Source organism: Oncorhynchus mykiss, chromosome 3 (assembly GCF_057628025.1).
Source record: "Oncorhynchus mykiss isolate SJ-2025 chromosome 3, ASM5762802v1, whole genome shotgun sequence".
Classification (NCBI taxonomy): domain Eukaryota; kingdom Metazoa; phylum Chordata; class Actinopteri; order Salmoniformes; family Salmonidae; genus Oncorhynchus; species Oncorhynchus mykiss.
The window spans coordinates 13,551,107-13,577,504 of NC_143024.1; the positions used below are offsets into that span (position 1 = coordinate 13,551,107).

The 26,398-nt window shown below is 44.8% G+C and overlaps 1 protein-coding gene across 3 annotated transcripts in view; it reads right to left on the reverse strand.

Moving 5' to 3' along the window:
• Window positions 1-578: 578 nt before the first annotated feature.
• The window catches only part of sp8b (sp8 transcription factor b), a 110,667-nt gene continuing 84,847 nt past the window's right edge, over window positions 579-26,398 (reverse strand). The window contains exons 2-3 of one of the 3 annotated variants that reach the window (XM_036965672.2): window positions 6,055-6,178; window positions 579-3,080 (exon numbers count right to left, since the gene is read on the reverse strand). In XM_036965672.2, coding sequence (XP_036821567.1) covers window positions 1,743-3,080; window positions 6,055-6,138 — 1,422 coding nt within the window. In that variant the 5' untranslated portion in view covers window positions 6,139-6,178 and the 3' untranslated portion in view covers window positions 579-1,742. Of the gene's footprint in view, window positions 3,081-3,321; window positions 3,822-6,054; window positions 6,179-26,398 lie in introns of those variants that run through there. The other 2 variants (XM_021586374.3, XM_021586367.3) reach the window with 2 other exon arrangements.

A 26,398-nucleotide genomic window follows, 5' to 3' on the forward strand; every position in this document is an offset into this window, starting at 1 on the left:
AAATGTTTGTTTTTAATGTGGATGTTCGTTTACTCAAACTACCCAAACTGTCAGACACGTATCTTGGCGTGGAAACGTCATATATACTATATACTTTCATTATAATTGCCCATCGGTAATAACAATTTCATTACATACATTCAAATATAGAATTGTATTTGTTTTTATATAAAATGTTTTGCACATCTGGATGTAAAACGTCACAGAAAGAAAGTTCAGCGCTAATACTAATTTATTAAGAAAAACTAAACCTATGGTTTAGGCTATGAAATTCTGATGAACGAATATGTTCTATTAAATCGTTTGTTTGAACGTTCTTATTTGTTTAAGAAGGAGCAGATCGGAGAATCAAAGACATTTGATTGAATGAACTTGTAAATTGTACATACAAATTTATGTGCAGCATCGGCCTATGTCAACTATTTATGAAATTGCCACAGCATAGCAACATTTTGGGTGGGCTCTACCAGTAACAATTTTAGCCTACTTCTAAATTGCAGAGAATAGCTTTGTCGACTGTGCCAATGACGTGTTCAATTTCAATTAGGAAGCAAACAAACTCAGTCTAAACGAATTGATTCTGAATCCATACCGACTTTATTGAGTGGCTTAAATTAGAAAGCCAGTCTCTGAGAAATGATGCTTGTGAATTTAACGTCACTTTACAACATGCTTACTTAAATTAAAAGATGAGAATAATAAACAGTGAATGATTTCGAAATCTTCTTACAAATAAATTCAAAGTGCGTCTATTAAAAGACTCAGAAATACAAGTAAAACTCGTGGTTAAATATAACTCCCCACAATAACATTTTTTATATCCTGACAAACAAACAAAACAAAATAAAACAATAATGTCAAAATACACTTCCGTACATGTTCAGATATTTACTAGAGCCAAATGTACAACTAGAAATGACTATACAAAATCGTCTCATGGACAAATACATAACTCACCTTTACATTGGTGCGGAATAATTTTCTAGGCTATTACATTTCTCATTATATACAGCCTTGCAGTGACGCGAAATGTAAGTATTCATTACAAACTTGGACAGGCTCTTTCTGATAGTATCCGTGGAGCGTTTTACCAACGGGTGACATAACTTTTCCTCCATTATTAATAATAAACAGGCGATGTGTTCGATAGGGTAGATCAGGACATAAACAAAACGTGGATCACCGCACATAAACAGCTACAGTGATTTGTTCTTACAAAGGAGCCGTCGAAAAGGACGAGTACTGATCATTTCAGTGTTCAACAGGCTAATAAAGTGCCACAGTTTGGTTTTGAATAAAAGTACGTCAGCACAGCAGTAACACGATATTGCAGGACACATATTATCACCAAGTGATAGAACAACGTTGTCTATTTCTTGCTTATTGTAATACCCATGTAATAACCAGGTTGCGTAAAAACACTCAAAAGGGTACATACACCAAAGTATAGGCGTCCCCGGTTGGATCAGTCTGTGCGTTAGAAGAACACTGATGTGTTTACATTGTGCCCCAGTGTTCCAGTGTGCCTTCAGGATTACTTTACCAGTACTGTATTTGACCTGTACACCCCACGTCATCAATAGGATACTAGGAGATATCATTTGATCAGTAGTCTAAATCACTTGATTAACTCAACTTGCACACATTAGCATAATTACGCATACTCGACGTATGTCCACTGTAGTTTAGCCATTTCCCTCAGATCATATGTTTTCTCAGATATTATACTTAGTCGAGAGAGTTTAGAAAGGCCGTTCGTTTCCCGTACCCGGGGTAGATTCGGGAGCTTGCAACAGGTCGGGGGAATGGCATCGAGGGCTCCCCGGTGCACTGTGCTCACTGTCGGTATCGCTTCCCCTCTTTCCCCCGCTGCCAGAGCCAGACCCGGCGGAGCCCCCGGCGCTGTGAGTCTTTACGTGTTTACTCAGATGGTCGCTCCGCATAAACCTCTTGTTGCAGACCGGACAGGCGAATCTTTTCTCCCCGGTGTGCGTGCGCAAGTGTCGCTGGAGCTCATCAGAGCGCGTAAACCTCTTCCCGCAAAACAGCCAGTTACACACAAACGGTCTCTCTCCGGTGTGCCACCTCAAGTGCGCCTTGAGGTGCGACGTTTTGCCGTAAACCTTTCCACAGCCCGGAATGTGACAGCTATGGAGCCCTTTCCTCCGCAGACTTGCTCCTGCCGGCCCCAGCCTTTCCGACTCCTGACAGTTGGGACAGTCGCAGGTGGCTCTGCCAGAGTAGCGCCGTGCGGAGGACCGGGGAGACCCCGCTAGAGAGGCCGTTGGCCCCCCAGATAACATATTCCCCCCTGCTCCGCCTAATGGAGACGGACTGGAGTCCGGATAAGAGGATAACACCGGCTTGTAACCGTCCATCAGGTGTTGTCCGGTTGTCAAAAGGTGTGGAGAGGGACTTGTACTGAAGGCTGAGTGACTTAGGCTGGAGTAATCGGAATTGTAGCCCCCTAAAGGAGAGTGTAACGATGTCTGGAGTCCACCGGAGTGCAACGAGGACTGTAGAGCTGCTCCACTCGGGTTCTGAACATCAATCCAACCCGCTCCCACATCCCACCATGCAGACGCGCCGGTGGTGCCAACCTCTCCTGTGGGGATACCATGATGGGACGACTTGAACCAGGACTCGTACGGATGTGCAACGCTCATTCTCGGGTAGATGCCTTGCAGACTGTCCACTGAGGAGTGCACCTTGGAAATGAAGACGGGCTGATGGCTGGGTTCTTGAGAACTGTTTGTAACGGAGGCCTGAAATACAGAATAGTCGTTTCCAAAGTGGGGCGTGGATGAGTTGCCGGACGTTAGGGAGAAGGCACTGGATCCGGGAGAGCTGTTGGTGCCAAACGAGTCAGATAGACCAGCTCCGTTACGGGACACTCCAAAACCGGACAGGCCGGACCCAAGGCTGCAGCTGCTGGCGGTGGCTCGCTTCCACGGGTGGAAGCCTTTCCCAAAAGATGAAGAATTATCCGAAATGGAGGATGGTGATGGGCTCGGACTCCCTATCTTGTTGCATGTCGCAGCCAACATGGCTAAAGGAGTCGATCCTAGCCTCGGCTCCTCCTGAAATGACAAGAAACAACATGTTGATATCGATAACGCACCTTTCAGTTTGCTTGGTCAGTTGGTGCCTAATAGCCTTTCCTATAGTAGGCTACAATAACAATGATTATTTGGTCGGTGAAAAGTTAATTCCGTGCTAATGCAAAAGCTACTTTGTAAACTATTTCCATTTGCAATAGGCCAACTAGCGGGACAGTTTAAACAGGCATCTTTTCCAAGTCATAACAGAGTCATAACATACCTGTAGACTGAGATGAAATAGAACGCACCAAAATGTAGCTATAACAAAACTATTAAATGACGTTACATATGACATGTACAACAACATGCGCGTCTTGTGCACATCAGTAGAAAGTTATATCCCGCGCGCGTCTCTCTGTCGTTGCGAAATGAATCTCAGCGTTTTACTCGTGACCCACTTGCTTAAAACATAATCAACGAACTGTCTTTCCTAGTGTGACGGAAGCAATGTTAATCCCCTCCGCTGGACAATAAAATAACTAATTAAACCAGCAAGAAACCCCTTAGACTCACCCCTAGAAGTGAAGTTGCCATCACAAAAAGTGCCCTCCTCAGAGGATCTTTTTATATTTATGAATCACAGCAGTGTTTTTTTAGAGGTGTGCAATACAATGATGTGTTCCGCCCATTCCACCACAATTGTAGGTCCTCTCCGGCTTTGAAGTACCGCTGTGACACGGGCGACCAATCAGCGCCTCTGTTCCACCACACTGCCACATTCTAACGTGAGGTCATCAGTAGACTACTTCAGACAGCTCTCCACCCCTTCACCACCCTCTTCATAATAAAAGAACGGAAGAAGGTAAAGTTAAATGAGAGTGAAAATAATTACTTATTCAAATTTGAAAGAGGAAATTTGGGAATTGTATTCATTTACGATTAAAATGAGACTACTTGTGCTATTATTTATTGTTATCATAATTATTGTTATTAGGTTATTATTCGTTGTTGCTGTTATTGTTATTTATATTTTGTGGTTATTACAGTGGTATCAAACCTTTGTATATGACTATTTAGGAGATTTTCAATCCCTTTTTTCAAAGCTTTTGCTTCACTTTCTACCAGTGTTACATTGAGGACACAGATGTTTTAGCTAACCTTCTGTGGCGTATTTCCCTTCGAAGTTTTACATTAATGTTGTTGTCATTACTTTTAAGTAATTCATGCGAACAACGATTATGAAGCCTACAAAAGACTCCACTGTTTTCACATGCAGGACCAATATTACCTTTTTTGAAAATGTCACTTTACTGTAATTGCATTCAATTATTTTGACAATTTTGATTAAAACTACAATGCACTGCATTCCAGAAAATAGATGACTGACTTTATCATTAACTTCATAGTTTGACAAAATAATTATACACTTCATTTAGCTAGTTCGTTTACATTGGTACATCAGTCCACGGAGTTACTGTGTGTGTGTGTGTGTGTGTGTGTGTGTGTGTGTGTGTGTGTGTGCGGGTAGAAAGAGAGATGGAGGAGGCATAAAGGAGAACAGACCACATCTCAAATAAAAGGAAATTAGCTTCATTTAATGTAATCATTCTTACCTTTCCCTGTTTTGTGTGTCCAGGTGAGGTCTGTGTAGCCTCATTATATCGTTGATAATTAATCAATGGGATCTTAGATTAAACAGTGTAGCCTACAGGCGCATTACAACGATACAATGCACATTTCTATCTGTTTTCGTACAGCCTTTGCGGATCTTACACATTCGATCAAATATAAAATTAAAAGCTATTTTGATAATATCGAATATGTTCCATCACATCTCAACTGTTATGAGCCCATGTAGCATCATGTACATAATAATAATAATAGCTTCCGTTCGTTACATAACAGGGACTTGAAGGCCATAACAACCCGGGGACTCTCTCTCTCCTTTTCCCTGTCACTCTCCTCTCTCTCTCTCTCTCTCTCTCTCTCTCATTCTCTCTCTCTCTTCCCCTCGCTATATTAGCATGCAATGTGCATTGGCAGCATACATTTAATTAGAATTTCAAATTTAATAACGCAGGAGGTTTTTAATCATGCGTAGTTTTATATGTTTGATATTAACATGCTTATTGACCGGGTCTGTTGACCAGCTTGGCCATTACAAGACAGCGAAAAGTTAATTAAAACGACCAGGGATTATTCATCACATCATCTGCCTAACCCATGTCGCTTCCTTTATTACACTGTGTGATAGATGGACTATCTGATTAATTCCTCTGTTTCTTCGATTGGACAACAGCTTTTTGGATTTAATTTACGCTGCTAGAGCGAACAAGGTGCAGTCAAAATGTGTCTATAGTGCTGGAAAAACAAAATATGAAATAAATAAATATCTAGGCTAAGTAACAGAGAGCATTGGACTAAAAATGATTACTCTACATGTCGTTGATATCGCCTAAGTAACAGTTGTGCTGTGTCATGTCTATGCACCAGTCTAATATTGACAATCATTTCTCGTGTTCATTCAATAACTGTAGAAATAGTTTAACAATTGTAGTAGGCCTACGTTAAAAACACGTCTTTTGAGTTCTTCACATCTCAGTTTTACATTTTATCATTGGTTGTTATTGACTGTGATTTCTGCAAATATTGAAATAGAAACCTTCTTTGAAAATAAATCAAACTTTAGATTTGTAAAACTTGCCTGTAGCTTAATTAATGCAACCCATTCATTTAGCTTATAATTTCGGGAAAACTGGGTCTCCAATATTAAACTTAAAACTCACTAATATGCTATTTAAAATGTATGATAACCATAAAAAAACAATACAGAGTTTCCATAAGAATAGAAGTACACGCTATACTAGAACTCAATCAGTTGATTAGTTGACGTCATTTCTTCCTAAACAATTTAGGTCAAATGACAACAACAACAAAAAGTCCAAAAACGTTAAAGAGATACACCAAATTATTTAAAAAATACAATGTGTAGCCTAGATAGAGGCTTACATACCGTGCTCCACTCGGCGCCATATTGATATCGATTGACCCTCGATGTTTCTGTCTGTAGTGCACGAGGCTGAGCGCAGCGCTGCATCCCCTCCACCCGCAGGCGGTACAACAGTAGACCCTGTCTCCTGCAAGATAAATGGTACTTTGGGAATTGCGTTTAATTAGGAATAACTGAGGAGAGAGAGGCTTGCTCGTCCACCGGTGGTCTAATCACAACATGTGTTCAAGCCAACTGACAAGGTTGCGCAGTCACGTGCTTACCTAAATATCCCAGGTAGGTATGAGAGCTAACATAAGGGATGCAAACATGTGATGCTGTATTTTTCTATGATGTGGAAAGATGGAGAGGTTATCTTTATAAACAAGTCCCCATGTGTGGAAACCATGGTATGTCACATTGACAAATTGCTGGGTTGTATTATCAAGCAGGCTGATTTGATAGGTCAGCAAGATCACAGTTCCCCATGCAACATGTTTCAACATGTCACTGATGGACAACTACATCATTGATGGTAGAGAGAGATTGGACACTTCCAAATGGTCAGTTGACTTTCACATGTTTACTAGGGTGGTTTTACCCATCCGTATTTTACAATTAAAACAATTCCCTTTGTCGGCAATTTGTGCGCACAGACTCTCTCCCATAAACCTTCCAGTCACAGTGAGGGTGGGTTGGCCTGAGTTCATATGGTGAGGCCGGGCACAGGTTGTTCTTTCTGATCGCCTGTCTCCCCACTAACTGTACGTCACATTGAACAGATGTCCCCATTTAGGGCTTTCTTTCTCCTACACGCATGGACTATATTACCGTCATGAAATCAAACTCCAAACCTGTCGCTTTCACCGCCATAATGACCGCGTTATTCAGGGCCGCTGAGCACGAACAAAATGTGCTCAATATTGTCTTCTTTACAATTATTCTGCATAGAAAATGAAGGGAAGGAGAGTCTGAGGGGGAAGTAGCCGGATGAAAGGGATGGAGAACTCTGCTCTAAATGTGGTGTTTAACAAAGCAACTTGATCATCTCAGGGTCTTACTGCTGAAGATCCATGCTCGCAAGTAAACTGCAGGTTCAGGCTTGCCACAGCAATTAGTCGACTTATCGTGGTGAAATTAGATCTTTGCATAAAACCATGCAAATAATTGTCTTGGAAGAATGACAAAAATGAAACCATTGTTTGTGGATTTAGGGGCACCACCTCATGTTAAATGAAGAGAAATAAAGAGTTGAGTGTCCTAGGGTAGCTTACAGATGCCTATCAAACCCATGTTTCAACACTGCCATACTTAGCCTATGATATGTTGTTTTATGCAATATATCTCAAGTGACATAATAGGATTTCAGGACAGTGTGTTTGAGTGGCTCCACTATTCCACTATTGTTACTCACTCTGCCCATAGATGTGATCATATATAGAGCATGGTGTTAACTCAAGTGACAGAACAGGATATGGGGACACAAGTGTTTTTGACTGACTGACTGCTGGTGTGGGCTAGTGGTGGTTCCCTCCTCTCCTCTTCTCTTCTCTCCTCTCCTCTCCTCTCCTCTCCTCTCCTCTCCTCTCCTCTCCTCTCCTCTCCTCTCCTCTCCTCTCCTCTCTCTCTGTTCACCATGCAGGAGGTTAGGAGGAGCAGATGTCTGTCTGCCCTGTGAGCTGCCAAGTAGGTCTGAAGCAGGGGAGCCACAGACACAAGGGCCCAAATGGTGTGACAAAGGATGTGCAGGAAGCTTGTCTCCGCCTGGGTGAGCCACACTCACTGAGGGCCTCCCCTCTCCCAGCAAGCCAGCAGGGACACAGAGGTTGTGTGTTCCAAATAGCACCCTATTCCATATATAGTGCACTACTTTTGACCAGAGCCCTATAGGGAAAAGGATGCCATTTGGAATGCATACAGATGGACAGAGCCAGGGACACAGAGAGCCAGGGACACAGAGAGCCAGGGACACAGAGAGACAGAGACAGAGTCGGGGCAGCAAACAAACCCATGTGTTACACAGCATACTGTTGTGGTTCAGAGATGCATGCACACATAAACACATAGAAACACATACACACATGCACAGAGATACTCACATGCATGTATAGACAGTTGCACTCGAGCACTCAAGTATCACACACACACACACACCACACACACACACACACACACACACACACACACACACACACACACACACACACACACACACACACACACACACACACACACACACACACACACACACACACACACACACACACACACACACACACACACACACACACACACACACCAATGGGTGACGAAGATGACCATATTTTGATTGAGAGTAACTATACTTTATAATCACAGTGTCATGCAACAATGCAACATACAGTGTAATTGAGTTTATTTCAGTGGCTTTCACATCCCATCCAACTCTGTGTCAGTAAATTAGTATCAGTGGGTGGTGCTCCGCTCAGAAGAGATTTAAAAGCTCCTAAATATCTTATCACGGTGAGTTGGCTAGATTTACCTTCGTATAGCCATTACAGACATCAGACAACTTGAAGACATTGTTAAGAAATAACATTGAAACTGTAGCTAGAATTCTCAAAAACCAAGCAAAGCTATCATAATGATTCCATTTTTAAAAGCAAAGCTATCATAATGATTCTATTTTTAAAAGCTCTCAAAGACATGCAACATGTTTGTTTTCATGTAAACAAACTCTGAACAAGACACTGTGTGCTGAAACTCTGGTGTTTATCCATTACAGTATTGGGAGATTTTAGAGAGCGTGCAACTGTCTTTATTTATTTTTTTACACGTTTTGAAGTAATCTACTTTCTCTGGGATGTCACGTCCGTCAGAGAGAGAGTGGTGTGGCAGGCAGGCTTTCTGGGCCAGGCCAGGAGGTCATCAACAGTGGGAAAATAGTGTTCCCTCATAGTGTTCCAGGCACAGGTGTGCAGCATGGCCAGTACTGAAGAGAAGCACTGGACCATAAACAATGATATAAATGTCTGGCAGATAAAATGGCTAGTTAACAATCTTTTGACTGCCTTAACCTCTGATCTTTTGTGACATATCGATCAGCCAGCTGCTGGCGGTGTTGTCTAGCGGGACCTCTTTGGTTCAGGGATGAATGGATTGGGGCTGGGGCCTCCAAAGGCTTTTTATCCTCCTTTTATCTTAGCTTTTTTTGGAGGGGGAAATAGTGTAATAAAATGTTTTAGGTTTCATTTTTAAAAATAGCTTTTCTTTGGCAATGTAATAGTTAGGTAATGGAATATAGTTGATAGTTAATACATGCTTTACTTCCTTGTGGACCATGTCCTAGTTAGTCCTAGTTAGCATGTCCTAGTTAGTCCTAGTTAGCATGTCCTAGTTAGCTCCATGGTTCTATTTTTAGAGTTTTAACAAGCCACAACAGAACCTTATTCTCTGTTCCCTGCACAGGTGTTGCTGACGCAACGCAGTACGTTTCTAAGTTTACAGGGAAAAGATTCAACACCAAGAGAGCCACTGGGTAATTTACATGGACATAATTGGTCCTATGTATAATATCAAGCTAATTGTACGCTAAACAACACATGTCCCCAGAGGCTGAAGTGAAGGCTGGGGGAGGCTGTAAGACCATGATGGCAGTGATGGTGTGCTAATGATCACTCTTAACACCTGTCTGTCACTGGGACTATGTACATCAGCCTACATGCACGTCTCCAGCTGCTTGGGCTGTTAGGCATGTAGGCCCAGATCCAACTGTAGGAACCAAGGGAAACGGAACAGAAGGAACAAAAGAGACATTATGGAAGTTTAGTTGCTACTTTTAGGTCGTATTTAGGCTTTAATGTTGGCTGTATGGTCCATACATACAGTATATGATATAATAATAATTGTTATCTATGAAGCCACACGCTGTTGATCCCACAAGCTGCCTGTGTGTTTCACTCTCACTTTGGGATCAATACGTATCATTGTTGGGAGACACTCAGACATCTGCTCCAGTAGTGTGTTCAGCGTGAAGTTACTGTTTACTTCTGATTTGACATACGCTTCACAGTTCACGCAAATGACTGGCCATCTACGATAGATACAAAGTGGTTGCGTTATCCCTATAGCGAGTACTGATTAACAGTTGGCCTAGCTGATAACGCCTCGTTCACTCTTTTCTATGTCTAGTAGCTGTGTGTTTGGTACATGACTGGAGCGATAGATTGCTGTGTCTGAGGTGCGTCCAGGAATAAGGCAGTTTACAGTATATTGTGCTGCCATTTGGTTTGACTAGTGCGTGCGTCTGCAGGCCACGAGGTCCTCTTATTGGCATTCAGCGAGCCGAAGCGTTACACTTTGTCTGTGTGAGCGGCAGCCTAAGAGACAGGCGGGCTGGAGGAGAGGGAGGAAGGCAGGCATACAGAGTCAAGTACCTAGGATTAGCCCTGGCCCTTCAACTTTCTCTAATTATCCTCCTGCAGGCATTCTGGCCGTGTGGGATAATAATGGAAGTCTGTGTGTTCGCCCATCACCTCTCAAGTGTGGGTGGAGAAGGCGAGCGAGAGGAGAGAAATGTTTGCTTTCCTTGTTACGTCACCCATGGAACACAATAGATACACATGACTTTGTTTTGTTAGTTCACTGAACGGAACGGATGGGGGCTGAAGTATGGCTAGCTTACAAAGTACTTAGCTACCCACTGGGCACAGACATCAACGTTTAGTTTTGATTTACATTTGGTTGAGTTGTCAACTAATGAAACATTAGTTGACACGAAAACAACCCCAAAAAAACAACCAAAAATGTCCCGCTGTTGGATTTAGTTTAAAAGTTGGGTGAAAAACATACGAAATTACCTTACGTCATCACATAAAATGTTTGTGTTGAAATGATGTGGAAACAACATTGATTCAACCAGTTTTTGCCCCAATGGGTAGGTTCTTTATACTTGTGAACTGTAGCCAATGAATCGATATCAACAGTGATGTTCACATTGCCTTAGTGGTGACTTTAGAGCTGCAGCACGGCAGGGAAACAGTGATGTTCACATTGCCTTAGTGGTGACTTTAGAGCTGCAGCACGGCAGGGAAACAGTGATGTTCACATTGCCTTAGTGGTGACTTTAGAGCTGCAGCACGGCAGGGAAACAGTGATGTTCACATTGCCTTAGTGGTGACTTTAGAGCTGCAGCACGGCAGGGAAACAGTGATGTTCACATTGCCTTAGTGGTGACTTTAGAGCTGCAGCATGGCAGGGAAACAGTGATGTTCACATTGCCTTAATGGTGACTTTAGAGCTGCAGCACGGCAGGGAAACAGTGATGTTCACATTGCCTTAGTGGTGACTTTAGAGCTGCAGCACGGCAGGGAAACAGTGATGTTCACATTGCCTTAGTGGTGACTTTAGAGCTGCAGCACGGCAGGGAAACAGTGATGTTCACATTGCCTTAGTGGTGACTTTAGAGCTGCAGCACGGCAGGGAAACAGTGATGTTCACATTGCCTTAGTGGTGACTTTAGAGCTGCAGCACGGCAGGGAAACAGTGATGTTCACATTGCCTTAGTGGTGACTTTAGAGCTGCAGCACGGCAGGGAAACAGTGATGTTCACATTGCCTTAGTGGTGACTTTAGAGCTGCAGCACGGCAGGGAAACAATGTTGTGGACGTGATAATAGAGTTGTGAAACGCCATGTCACACACGTTTCAGGTAAGTCAATCTTTCCAGAACATTGGATGAAAGTTTCCAATCTGTGAACATATTCTATTGTGACGGAGGATCAATTGTTACAACCTGTGAACATATTCTAGTATGAGGGAGTGAGCAGTGACACAATTATCACATTTGGAGAACATTATTCAGTTTTAGTTACTGAATGTGTACTAAACATTTCACCTCTCTATTATCCTACATTGACAGACAACAGGGCCGGTCCTCTGCTGTCATCTCTCTTCATCTGATGTCTTAGTTTCCTGGTAACGTCCTTATTCTTCTCTCAAGTACGTACACGTGGTGATAATACAGAAAGCTGAGCGAAAACACAATGCTTTAATTAAGACCTGGAGTGATTTCCCTGAGGGGGGAGATTGTCTGCTTCCATGTAGTTAGTTCATCATGCAGTAAAGAGGTTGCCTTGTCCTTCCCTTCCCTGACAATTGGTTTTAATCAGCTAGCATGCCTCTCCAGGCTGATCATTTCTGCTAAATTGACAAGGGTGGTGGATGCCTCTGAAAATCACTATGACTGGGCTAAGGCCACTGGGCTAAGGCTACTGGGCTAAGGCCACTGGGCTAAGGCCACTGGGCTAAGGCTACTGGGCTAAGGCCACTGGGCTAAGGCTACTGGGCTAAGGCCACTGGGCTAAGGCTACTGAGCTAAGGCCACTGGGCTAAGGCCACTGGGCTAAGGCTACTGGGCTAAGGCTACTGGGCTAAGGCCACGGGGCTAAGGCCACTGGGCTAAGGCCACTGAGCTAAGGCTACTGGGCTAAGGCCACTGGGCTAAGGCTACTGGGCTAAGGCCACTGGGCTAAGGCTACTGGGCTAAGGCCACTGGGCTAAGGCCACTGGGCTAAGGCTACTGGGCTAAGGCCACTGGGCTAAGGCTACTGGGCTAAGGCCACTGGGCTAAGGTTACTGAGCTAAGGCCACTGGGCTAAGGCCACTGGGCTAAGGCCACTGGGCTAAGGCTACTGGGCTAAGGCTACTGGGCTAAGGCCACGGGGCTAAGGCCACTGGGATAAGGCCACTGAGCTAAGGCTACTGGGCTAAGGCCACTGGGCTAAGGCCACTGGGCTAAGGCTACTGGGCTAAGGCCACTTGGCTAAGGCCACTGGGCTAAAGCTACTGGGCTAAGGCCACTGGGCTAAGGCCACTGGGCTAAGGCCACTGGGCTAAGGCTACTGGGCTAAGGCCACTGGGCTAAGGCTACTGGGGTAAGGCCACTGGGCCATTGGCGTCAATATCTTTGGTTCAGTGCTTTTTAAACAGCATATCCTGGTGCACATCTATATTTTCTCTACAAGGATATGTGTTGCCGTGGCAGCCAATACGTCTCTGGTGTTGTTTCGTCTTTGAAGAATAGCAAAGTGGTGTGGGGTATTTTGGAGCAATGTTTTGCTTTGCTGAGAGAAACATAAACTGTGAGGTTGGTTTGTAACCCCAGCAACACAGTCTTGTAGGTTGCCAAAACATTAACAGGTTTCGCTAGCTTTCTTTCACTCCTTTGGGCGCAATACATTCATGTCATGTTCATGGGCTGTTGCTAGAATGACAACGTCATTTATGTGTCAAAGAGAAACCCACAATGCATATCTTTGGATTATTTTGATGATTTCACGAAATGTCTGTTTTCTGTTTTCACTTCACGTGGCACCTACACATGCAGACTGTGCAAGTGTGGAAGTACAAACTGTGATTTGAAGTAAAGGGGGGTGGGGAGCGAGGAAGGGAAGAGGATAGAGGGATGAGTATGAGGAGGAAGCTGGGACCCACTTCTCGCCCTGCAATTTAATCACTGTACACCCCGGAAAGTATTGACAGTTGTCCTGTGGAAGCTATTAAAGTTGCTGTCCAAGGTTAAATGAAATTGCAGTTTATCAAGGCAGCGTTGAGAAAATAAGGGAATCTGTTCATGGCTGTTGATTAATGTGGAGCCTGATCAACACAAGGGGTTCATTAAGCTATACATCACCGGGGTAATTTAACATGTCATCACGCCTGCTGCGGTCTCTTCCCGCAACATGTTTTGCGCGTGTGTGTGGTGTGTGTGTGTGTCTGAGGTGCTCCCCATGGTCGTTTGCAACAGATGACACATGCAGCCACAGTCTCTGAGGGTATGGACGAGGATGCGGCCTGTCGCCCACCTTTGTGACAGTCTGTATAATCTCCAAACCAACCTAACCCCCAGTTATCAATGTTGACAACTACTGTCTGACGGCAGCATTACAGAATAACATATCAGAAACTTTATTTATACTGTATATGGCAGTAGTACACATGACTTAGTGCAGTAATACACATGACTTAGTGAAGTAATATACATGACTTAGTGAAGAAATACATATGACTTAGTGAAGCAATACATATGACTTAGTGAAGCAATACACATGACTTAGTGCAGTAATACACATGACTTAGTGAAGTAATATACATGACTTAGTGAAGAAATACATATGACTTAGTGAAGCAATACATATGACTTAGTGAAGCAATACACATGACTTAGTGCAGTAATACGCATATGACTTAGTGCAGTAATACACATGAATTAGTGCAGTAATGCACATAGCTTAGTGCAGAAATACACATAACTTAGTGCAGTGCATATCAGTATAGAAGACAGAGATAGTATTATAGTCATAAGTCACCACACCATCATTAAGTTTGCAGACAACACAATTGTGGTAGGCCTGATCACCAATAACAATGAGACAGCCTATAGGGAGGAGGTCACAGACCTGGCAGTGTGGTGCCAGGACAACAACCTCTCCCTCAACGTGATCAAGACAAAGGAGATGATCGTGGATTACAGGAAAAGGAGGGCCAACCACGCCCCCATTCTCATCGACAGGCCTGTAGTGGAGCAGGTTGAGAGCTTCAAGTTCCTTGGTGTCCACATCACCAACAAACTATCATGGTCAAAACATACCAAGACAGTCGTAAAGAGGGCACGACAACGCCTATTCCCTCTCACAAGACGGAAATTATTTGGCATGGGTCCTCAGATCCTCAAAGTTATACAGCTGCACCATCGAGAGCACTGGTTGCATCAGTGCCTGGTATGGCAACTGCTCGGCCTCCGACCACAAAGCGCTATAGAGGGTAGTGCATACTGGCCCAGTACATCACTGGGGCCAAGCTTCCTGCCATCCAGGACCTCTATACCAGGCGGTGTCAGAGGAGGGCCCTAAAAAGACTCCAGCCACCCCAAAAAGACTCCAGCCACCCCAGTCATAGACGGATCTCTCTACTACCGCACGGCAAGCGGTACCGGAGCCCCAAGTCTAGGTCCAAAAGGCTTCTTAACAGCTTCTACTACCAAGCCATAAGACTGTTGGACAGCAAACCAAATGGCTACCCGGACTATATGCATTAACCCCCACCCCCCTTTTTACGCTGCTGCTACTCGCTGTTAATTATTTTATTGTCTATGCATAGTCACTTTACCCCAACTGTACCTACATGTACATATTACCTCAATTACCTCTACTAACCTCTACCCCGCACACTGACTTGGTACCGGTACCCCCTGTATATAACCTCCACACTGACTCGGTACCGGTACCCCCTGTATATAGCCTCCACATTGACTCGGTACCGGTACCCCTGTATATAGCCTCCACATTGACTCGGTACCGGTACCCCTGTATATAGCCTCCACATTGACTCTGTACCGGTACCCCCTGTATATAGCCTCGTTATTGTTATTTTACTGTTGTTCTTTTATTTTTTACATTAGTTTATCCAGTAAATATTTGTCGTAACTCTTATTTATTTTTTTAACTGCACGGTTGGTTTAGGGCTTGTAGTAAGCATTTCACGGTAAGGTTGTATTCGGCACATGTGATAAATCAAATGTGATTTGGTTTGACATGTTATTTTCCATTACGTTCACACATTTTCAGATGCAATGCATACGGTGCATAACAATTTTGGACACTTGATTAAACAGTAATTTAACTCCATTTAAGGTGCATCTTTATGGCTGTAACCCAGACTAAATGCACACGGTACAATACATATTCAGAACCAGAACCAGAACCAGAACCAGAACCAGGCCACAGAAGGTCACTATTCCTCCTCCCTGTCATGGACTCTAACTACATCCATTGTCCATCTCTGTCATCAGGGCAGGATGGACTCTAACTACATCCACTGTCCATCTCTGTCATCAGGGCAGGATGGACTCTAACTACATCCACTGTCCATCTCTGTCATCAGGGCAGGATGGACTCTAACTACATCCACTGTCCATCTCTGTCATCAGGGCAAGATGGACTCTAACTACATCCACTGTCCATCTCTGTCATCAGGGCAGGATGGACTCTAACTACATCCACTGTCCATCTCTGTCATCAGGGCAGGATGGACTCTAACTACATCCACTGTCCATCTCTGTCATCAGGGCAAGATGGTCTCTAACTACATCCACTGTCCATCTCTGTCATCAGGGCAGGATGGTCCCTAACTACATCCACTGTCCATCTCTGTCATCAGGGCAGGATGGACTCTAACTACATCCACTGTCCATCTCTGTCATCAGGGCAGGATGGACTCTAACTACATCCACTGTCCATCTCTGTCATCAGGGCAGGATGGTCTCTAACTACATTCACTGTCCATCTCTGTCATCAGGGCAGGATGGACTCTAACTACATCCACTGTCCATCTCTGTCATCAGGGCAAGATGGACTCTAACTACATCCACTGTCCATCTCTGTCATCAGGGCAGGATGGACTCTAACTACATCCACTGTCCATCTCTGTCATCAGGGCAGGATGGACTCTAACTACATCCACTGTCCATCTCTGTCATCAGGGCAGGATGGACTCTAACTACATCCACTGTCCATCTCTGTCATCAGGGCAAGATGGACTCTAACTACATCCACTGTCCATCTCTGTCATCAGGGCAGGATGGACTCTAACTACATCCACTGTCCATCTCTGTCATCAGGGCAGGATGGACTCTAACTACATCCACTGTCCATCTCTGTCATCAGGGCAAGATGGACTCTAACTACATCCACTGTCCATCTCTGTCATCAGGGCAGGATGGTCTCTAACTACATCCACTGTCCATCTCTGTCATCAGGGCAGGATGGACTCTAACTACATCCACTGTCCATCTCTGTCATCAGGGCAAGATGGTCTCTAACTACATCCACTGTCCATCTCTGTCATCAGGGCAGGATGGACTCTAACTACATCCACTGTCCATCTCTGTCATCAGGGCAGGATGGACTCTAACTACATCCACTGTCCATCTCTGTCATCAGGGCAGGATGGACTCTAACTACATCCACTGTCCATCTCTGTCATCAGGGCAGGATGGACTCTAACTACATCCACTGTCCATCTCTGTCATCAGGGCAAGATGGACTCTAACTACATCCACTGTCCATCTCTGTCATCAGGGCAGGATGGACTCTAACTACATCCACTGTCCATCTCTGTCATCAGGGCAGGATGGTCCCTAACTACATCCACTGTCCATCTCTGTCATCAGGGCAGGATGGTCTCTAACTACATCCACTGTCCATCTCTGTCATCAGGGCAAGATGGACTCTAACTACATCCACTGTCCATCTCTGTCATCAGGGCAGGATGGTCCCTAACTACATATACTGTCCATCTCTGTCATCAGGGCAGGATGGTCTCTAACTACATCCACTGTCCATCTCTGTCATCAGGGCAGGATGGACTCTAACTACATCCACTGTCCATCTCTGTCATCAGGGCAGGATGGACTCTAACTACATCCACTGTCCATCTCTGTCATCAGGGCAAGATGGACTCTAACTACATCCACTGTCCATCTCTGTCATCAGGGCAAGATGGACTCTAACTACATCCACTGTCCATCTCTGTCATCAGGGCAGGATGGTCCCTAACTACATCCACTGTCCATCTCTGTCATCAGGGCAGGATGGACTCTAACTACATCCACTGTCCATCTCTGTCATCAGGGCAGGATGGACTCTAACTACATTCACTGTCCATCTCTGTCATCAGGGCAGGATGGACTCTAACTATATTCACTGTCCATCTCTGTCATCAGGGCAGGATGGACTCTAACTACATCCACTGTCCATCTCTGTCATCAGGGCAAGATGGACTCTAACTACATTCACTGTCCATCTCTGTCATCAGGGCAGGATGGACTCTAACTACATCCACTGTCCATCTCTGTCATCAGGGCAAGATGGACTCTAACTACATCCACTGTCCATCTCTGTCATCAGGGCAGGATGGACTCTAACTACATATACTGTCCATCTCTGTCATCAGGGCAGGATGGACTCTAACTACATCCACTGTCCATCTCTGTCATCAGGGCAGGATGGTCTCTAACTACATCCACTGTCCATCTCTGTCATCAGGGCAGGATGGACTCTAACTACATCCACTGTCCATCTCTGTCATCAGGGCAGGATGGTCTCTAACTACATCCACTGTCCATCTCTGTCATCAGGGCAGGATGGACTCTAACTACATCCACTGTCCATCTCTGTCATCAGGGCAGGATGGACTCTAACTACATCCACTGTCCATCTCTGTCATCAGGGCAGGATGGACTCTAACTACATCCACTGTCCATCTCTGTCATCAGGGCAAGATGGACTCTAACTACATCCACTGTCCATCTCTGTCATCAGGGCAGGATGGACTCTAACTACATCCACTGTCCATCTCTGTCATCAGGGCAAGATGGACTCTAACTACATTCACTGTCCATCTCTGTCATCAGGGCAGGATGGACTCTAACTATATTCACTGTCCATCTCTGTCATCAGGGCAGGAAGGACTCTAACTACATCCACTGTCCATCTCTGTCATCAGGGCAAGATGGACTCTAACTACATCCACTGTCCATCTCTGTCATCAGGGCAGGATGGACTCTAACTACATCCACTGTCCATCTCTGTCATCAGGGCAAGATGGACTCTAACTACATCCACTGTCCATCTCTGTCATCAGGGCAGGATGGTCTCTAACTACATCCACTGTCCATCTCTGTCATCAGGGCAGGATGGACTCTAACTACATCCACTGTCCATCTCTGTCATCAGGGCAGGATGGACTCTAACTACATCCACTGTCCATCTCTGTCATCAGGGCAGGATGGACTCTAACTACATCCACTGTCCATCTCTGTCATCAGGGCAGGATGGACTCTAACTACATCCACTGTCCATCTCTGTCATCAGGGCAGGATGGACTCTAACTACATCCACTGTCCATCTCTGTCATCAGGGCAAGATGGACTCTAACTACATCCACTGTCCATCTCTGTCATCAGGGCAGGATGGACTCTAACTACATCCACTGTCCATCTCTGTCATCAGGGCAGGATGGTCTCTAACTACATCCACTGTCCATCTCTGTCATCAGGGCAGGATGGACTCTAACTACATTCACTGTCCATCTCTGTCATCAGGGCAGGATGGACTCTAACTACATCCACTGTCCATCTCTGTCATCAGGGCAAGATGGACTCTAACTACATCCACTGTCCATCTCTGTCATCAGGGCAGGATGGACTCTAACTACATCCACTGTCCATCTCTGTCATCAGGGCAAGATGGACTCTAACTACATCCACTGTCCATCTCTGTCATCAGGGCAGGATGGTCTCTAACTACATCCACTGTCCATCTCTGTCATCAGGGCAGGATGGACTCTAACTACATCCACTGTCCATCTCTGTCATCAGGGCAGGATGGACTCTAACTACATCCACTGTCCATCTCTGTCATCAGGGCAGGATGGACTCTAACTACATCCACTGTCCATCTCTGTCATCAGGGCAGGATGGACTCTAACTACATCCACTGTCCATCTCTGTCATCAGGGCAGGATGGACTCTAACTACATCCACTGTCCATCTCTGTCATCAGGGCAAGATGGACTCTAACTACATCCACTGTCCATCTCTGTCATCAGGGCAGGATGGACTCTAACTACATCCACTGTCCATCTCTGTCATCAGGGCAGGATGGACTCTAACTACATCCACTGTCCATCTCTGTCATCAGGGCAGGATGGACTCTAACTACATCCACTGTCTATCTCTGTCATCAGGGCAGGATGGACTCTAACTACATTCACTGTCCATCTCTGTCATCAGGGCAGGATGGACTCTAACTACATCCACTGTCCATCTCTGTCATCAGGGCAGGATGGTCTCTAACTACATTCACTGTCCATCTCTGTCATCAGGGCAGGATGGACTCTAACTACATCCACTGTCCATCTCTGTCATCAGGGCAAGATGGACTCTAACTACATCCACTGTCCATCTCTGTCATCAGGGCAGGATGGACTCTAACTACATCCACTGTCCATCTCTGTCATCAGGGCAGGATGGACTCTAACTACATCCACTGTCCATCTCTGTCATCAGGGCAGGATGGACTCTAACTACATCCACTGTCCATCTCTGTCATCAGGGCAAGATGGACTCTAACTACATCCACTGTCCATCTCTGTCATCAGGGCAGGATGGACTCTAACTACATCCACTGTCCATCTCTGTCATCAGGGCAGGTAGGGTTTTGATCACTTGGGTTTTCTCTACTGTAGCTGCAGGAGACAGGACAGGCAGGAGACAGGACAGCCAGGAGACAGGACAGCCAGGAGACAGGACAACCAGGAGACAGAACAGGCAGGAGACAGGACAGCCAGGAGACAGGACAGCCAGGAGACAGGACAGGCAGGAGACAGGACAGTCAGGAGACAGGACAGCCAGGAGACAGGACAGCCAGGAAACAGGACAGCCAGGAGACAGGACAGGCAGGAGACAGGACAGTCAGGAGACAGGACAGGCAGGAGACAGGACAGCCAGGAGACAGGACAGTCAGGAGACAGGACAGCCAGGAGACAGGACAGCCAGACCTGCATAAATAACAGAGGTTAGGTCCCTAATTGCTCCATATTCCCCATATAGTGCACTACTTTTGACCAGGGTCTCCAGGGAATAGGGTGCCATTTAGGATGCAAACGGTGCTATGCTAATAAGGCCTCCCACCCGGTGTGGTTGTGATTTTTTCTTCTGGGGGATTTGTTTACTGGCGGATAATTGATGGTGCTTGAGGGACAGGCGTGAGTTGGACATGAATCACGGGGCGACGCGCCTCATGATAAGGAGCTGAAAGTCGTCCGTAATTAAGCAGGGCACTAGAGACCAATTGTTTGCAGAATGATTTGGCCGCCGGCTAATTGACACTAATTGTTTAATCTGATTTTTTCCCCCTCACAACACCGTTAACTAAAAGTCAGGCCACTCTCTTGTGCACTCATCCACAGCACTGTGCATTAATACAGCAGAGGCTCACACAGTGGGGAACCCTATTCCCTATATAATTCACCTATTTTGTCAAGTTTCTTGTTAAAAGTAGTGCACTATATAGGGAATAGGGTGCAATTTGGGTCACAATTACTGTGTTACGATGATAGGTGGTGTTTGGGGGGGGGGGTGGGGGGGGGGGGTGAGATAGAAGGTGGATCAGATCATGATGTACTGTTCATTCGGAAAGTATTCAGACCCCTTGACTTTTTCCACATTTTGTTACGTCACAGCCTCATTCTATAATGTATGAAATTGTTTTTCCCCTCTCATCAATCTACACATAATAGCCCATAATGACAAAGCAAAAACAGGTATTTAGAAATGTTTGCTACTCCTGGGTGGCACAGTGGTTAAGGGCGTTGTACTGCAGCGCCAGCTGTGCCATCAGAGACTCTGGGTTCGCGCCCAGGCTCTGTTGTAACCGGCCGCGACCGGGAGGTCCGTGGGGTGACGCACAATTGGCCTAGCGTCGTCTGGGTTTGGGAGGGGTTGGCCGGTAGGGATGTCCTTGTCTCATCGCGCACCAGTGACTCCTGTGGCGGGCAGGGCGCAGTGCGCGCTAACCAAGGTTGCCAGGTGCACAGTGTTTCCTCCGACACATTGGTGCGGCTGGCTTCCGGGTTGGATGCGTGCTGTGTTAAGAAGCAGTGCGGCTTGGTTGGGTTGTGTATCGGAGGACGCATGACTTTCAACCTTCGTCTCTCCTGAGCCCGTACGGGAGTTGTAGCGATGAGACAAGATAGTAGCTACTAAAAAACAATTGGATACCACGAAATTGGGGAGAAAAAGGGGTAAAATAAAAAAAAAAAATAAAAAAAAAATGTTTGCTAATTTATTCTAAATAAAAAACTAAAATATCACATTTACCTAAGTATTCAGACCCTTTATTCAGCACTTTTGGCAGCGATTACAGCCTCGAGTCTTCCTTGGTATGATGCTACATGCTTGGCACACCTGTATTTGGGGAGTTTCTCCCATTCTTATCTGCAGATACTTTCAAGCTCTGTCAGGTTGGATGGGGAGCGTAGCTGCACGGCTATTTTCAGGTCTCCCCAGAGATATTCGCTGGGTTTCAATTCCGGGCAACTCCTGCGTTGTCTTGGCTGTGTGCTTAGGGTTGTTGTCCTGTTGGAAGGTGAACCTTCGCCCCAGTCTGAGGTCCTGAGCGCTCTGAAGCAGGTTTTCATCAAGGATCTCTCTGTACTTTGCTTCTTTCATCTTTCCCTCGATCCTGACTAGTCTCCCAGTTCCTGCTGCTGAAAAACATCCCCAAAGCATGATGCTGCCACCACCATGCTTCACCGTAGGGATGGTGCTATGTTTCCTCCAGATGTGAAACTTGGCATTCAGGCCAAAGAGTTCAATCTTGGTTTCATCAGACCAGAAATGTTTTCTCATTGTCTGAGGCCTTTAGGTACCTTTTGGCAAACTTTTGGCAAACTCCAAGCGGGCAGTTTTACTGAGGAGTGGCTTCCATCTGGCCACTCTACCATAAAGCTCTGATTGGTGGAGTGCTGCAGAGATGGTTGTCCTTCTGGAAGTGTCTTCCATCTCCACAGAGAAACTCTGGAGCTCTGTCAGAGTGACCATCGGGTTGTTGGTCACCTCCCTGACCAAGGCCTTTCTCCCCCTATTGCTCAGTTAGGCTGGGCGGCCAGCTCTAAGAAGAGTCTTGGTGGTTCAAAACTTCTTCCATTTAAGAATGATGGAGGCCACTGTGTTCTTGAGGACCTTCAATGCTGCAGAAATGTTTTGGTACCCTTCCCTAGATCTGTGCCTCGACACAATCCTGTCTCTGTGCTCTACAAACAATTCCTTTGACCTCATGGCTTGGTTTTTGCTCTGACATGTACTGTCAACTGTGGGACCTTGTACAGACAGGTGTGTGCCTTTCCAAATCATGTCCAATCAATTGAATGTAGCACAAGTGGACTCCAATCAGGTTCTAGAAACATCTCATGGATGAATACTGGAAACAGGATGCACCTGAGCTCAATATTGAGTCTCACTGCAAAGGGTCTGAATAGTTAAGTAAATGTGATTTTTCATTTATTTGTAATTTTTTATTTGCACAAATTTCTAAAAGTCTGTTTTTCCGTTGTCATTGTGGGGTGTTGTGTATAGATTGATAAGGATTTTTTTTTATTTAATCAATTTTAGAATAAGGCTGTAACGTAATAAAATGTGGAAAAAGTCAAGGGGTCTGAATAGTTCCCTAATGCACTGTATAATCATCCCATTTTCTTATCTAAAAAAAAAAGATCAGTATGAAAAGACTGATCAAATTAAGATCCTACATCTGTAGTTGATTTATCGCATTGAGAGAAGGCTTATAAATGAACAATGTTAATCCCCTCCTCCTCCCCTCCTCCACTATTTTGTCTGAATGACATATACTGGTTTTTAATAGCAGCAATACTTTATAATTAAGGGGTCAACATTACAGTAAAGGAACATATTTTCTGGCTCATTAACCAAAAATATTAGGACGGAGACTAGGCTATCACAACGGAGACTAGGCTACCACAACGGAGACTAGGCTATGTTGTAAAGGGATGTTGGCAATCATGTCAACTCTACCCATACAGTATATGGGTCATAGAGATTCTATGGTATACAGTATTACAGCATTCTCCTTCTATCCTATAAGTGAATGACATGATCTTTATCGTCTGGGTAGTAAGTACAGAAACCCTCAGGACTGTTGTTTTGATAAATACAGGACTTGAAAACACTAAGAATATGGGATTTGACACCTGGTTATTGAGGATGAAGGACATTGGATATATTTCTGATATATTTCATGCTGTGTCACGAGAGTGGGTATTGAGAAGACACCTCATTATTACAGAGCTATAGCCTTTATGTTGCATTCGTGTGCTTTTGGGAAGTGGGAAACTTGGAATTGGGAAGTCATTAGTATGACTTGATTGTGTTCAAGTGCTTTTGAAGTTGGACCAATTCTTCAACCAATACGATTTTAGCTAGCTTGATAAGCTAGCTAACATTGCTAATAATAAAGTTAGCTAGCTTACTTAACATTGACAATATGGTTAAACTAGCTACATTATCCACATTGCTAAGTTTGTTATTGTCAAAAACAGATTTTTGTTGAAAAGGTGAACGGTCAGTGGTGAAAACGTCACAACTCGGCAACTCCAGTAACAACATTTTCTCAGGGTGTCCCACTTGTAGTTACGACTTTGAAGGTTGATCAAGTGAAACTTCCCAGTGGAGAACTCCGAACTTCCGTTAATTCCGACAGCATGTGAACGCCCCATTAGCCAGAAGAACCAGATTAATCATAATAGTAGCATAGCCACTTAGTATAGTCACTTAGCATCTCTGTTAGCTTGCTAGCCTAATATTCTGGAGTAGGCCGATGATTGACTTGATTGACATACAGTAAGTGAAGGACATAGGAACAAACGAGCAACAAACTTAGTTTGAAAACACATTACATCATTAAAATAGCCAAATGATGTATATGAAAAAAGCACCAAGCACGTTATGCTATGAGCATCAATCTTGCACATTGCCAATGTCATTATGCAGTGTCAGTCCAATGTCTTTACTTTTTACAAGGCTACGATAACAGAACCATTTGTTACCTTCTGTTGAGTGTCCAGATGACACAATTGACTTATTTGGGAGTTGTCACTCTTCATTTGGTTGCTTCTCAACATTACTGTGTCCCACCCAGGCCAATATATCCATATCTATATGGAGCTCTGACAGTAGGGGATCAAAGAGAGTGAGTGGCTGGCTGGTTGCTGGTAGGCTGACCATCCTACAGTGGGAGCCATTATTGTTAGACCAAACACTCCTGAACCCCTTGGGGATAACCCTTCCCTACTCTTTATTAAAAATGGTCTGGCACAAAGTGCAGTTGGAAAGTATTCAGACCCCTTGACTTTTTCCACATTTTGTTACGTTACAGCCTTATTCAAAAATGTCTTAAATAATGCCAAACAAAAACACATTTTTAGAAATTTGAGCAAATTTAAAAAAAAATAAAAAACATATACCATACTTACACAAGTATTCAGACCCGTTGCTATGAGACTCTAAATTTAGCTCAGGTGCATCATGTTTCCATTGATCACCCTTGAGATGTTTCTACAACTTGATTGGACATGATTTGGAAAGAAACACACCTGTCTATACAAGGTCCCACAGTTGACAGTGCATATCAGAGCAAAAACCAAGCCATGAGGTTGAAGAAATTGTCCATAGAGCTCCGAGACAGGATTGTGTCGAGGCACAGATCTGGGGAAGGGACCAAAACATTTCTGCAGCATTGAAGGTCCCCAAGAACACCGTGGCCTCCATCATTCTTAAATGGCAGAAGTTTTGAACCACCAAGACTCTTCCTATCGCTGGCCGCCCGGCCAAACTGAGCAATCGGGGCCTTGGTCAGGGAGGTGACCAAGAACCCGATGGTCACACTGACAGAGCTCCAGAGTTCATCTGTGGAGATGGGTGAACCTTCCAGAAGGACAATCTCTGCAGCACTCCACTAATCAGGCCTTTATAGTAGAGTAGCCAAACGGAAGCCACTCCTCAGTAAAAGGCACATGACAGCTCGTTTGGAGTTTGCCAAAACGCACCTAACGGACTCTCGGACCATAAGAAACAAGATTCTCTAGTCTGATGAAACCAAGATTGAACTCTTTGGCCATAATGCCAAACGTCACGTCTGGAGGAAACCTGGCACCATATATACGGTGAAGCATAGTGGTGGCAGCATCATGCCGTGGGGATGTTTTTCAGCAGCAGCGACTGGGAGACTAGTCAGGATCGAGGGAAAGATGAACGGAGCAAAGTACAGAGCAGAGCGATCCTTGATGAAAACCTCTCCAGAGCGCTCAGGACCTCAGACTGGGGTGAAGGTTCATCTTCCAAAAGGACAATGACCCAGGGCACACAGCCAAGACAACGCAGGAGTGGCTTCGTGACAAGTCCCTGAATGTACTTGAGTGGCCCAGCCAGAACCTGGACCGATGGAATATCTCTGGGGAGACCTGAAAATAGCTGTGCAGCTACGCTCCTCATCCAACCTGACAGAGCTTGAAAGTATCTGCAGACAAGAATGGGAGAAACTCCCCAAATACAGGTGTGCCAAGCCTGTAGCATCATACACAAGAAGACTTGAGGCTGTAATCGCTGACAAAGATGCTTCAACAAAGTACTGAGTAAAGGGTCTGAATACTTATATAAATGTGATACTTCCATTTTTTGTTTGTAATACATTTGCAAAAATGTCTAAAAAACAGTTTTTGCTTTGTCACTATGGGGTATTGTGTGTTGGTAAGGA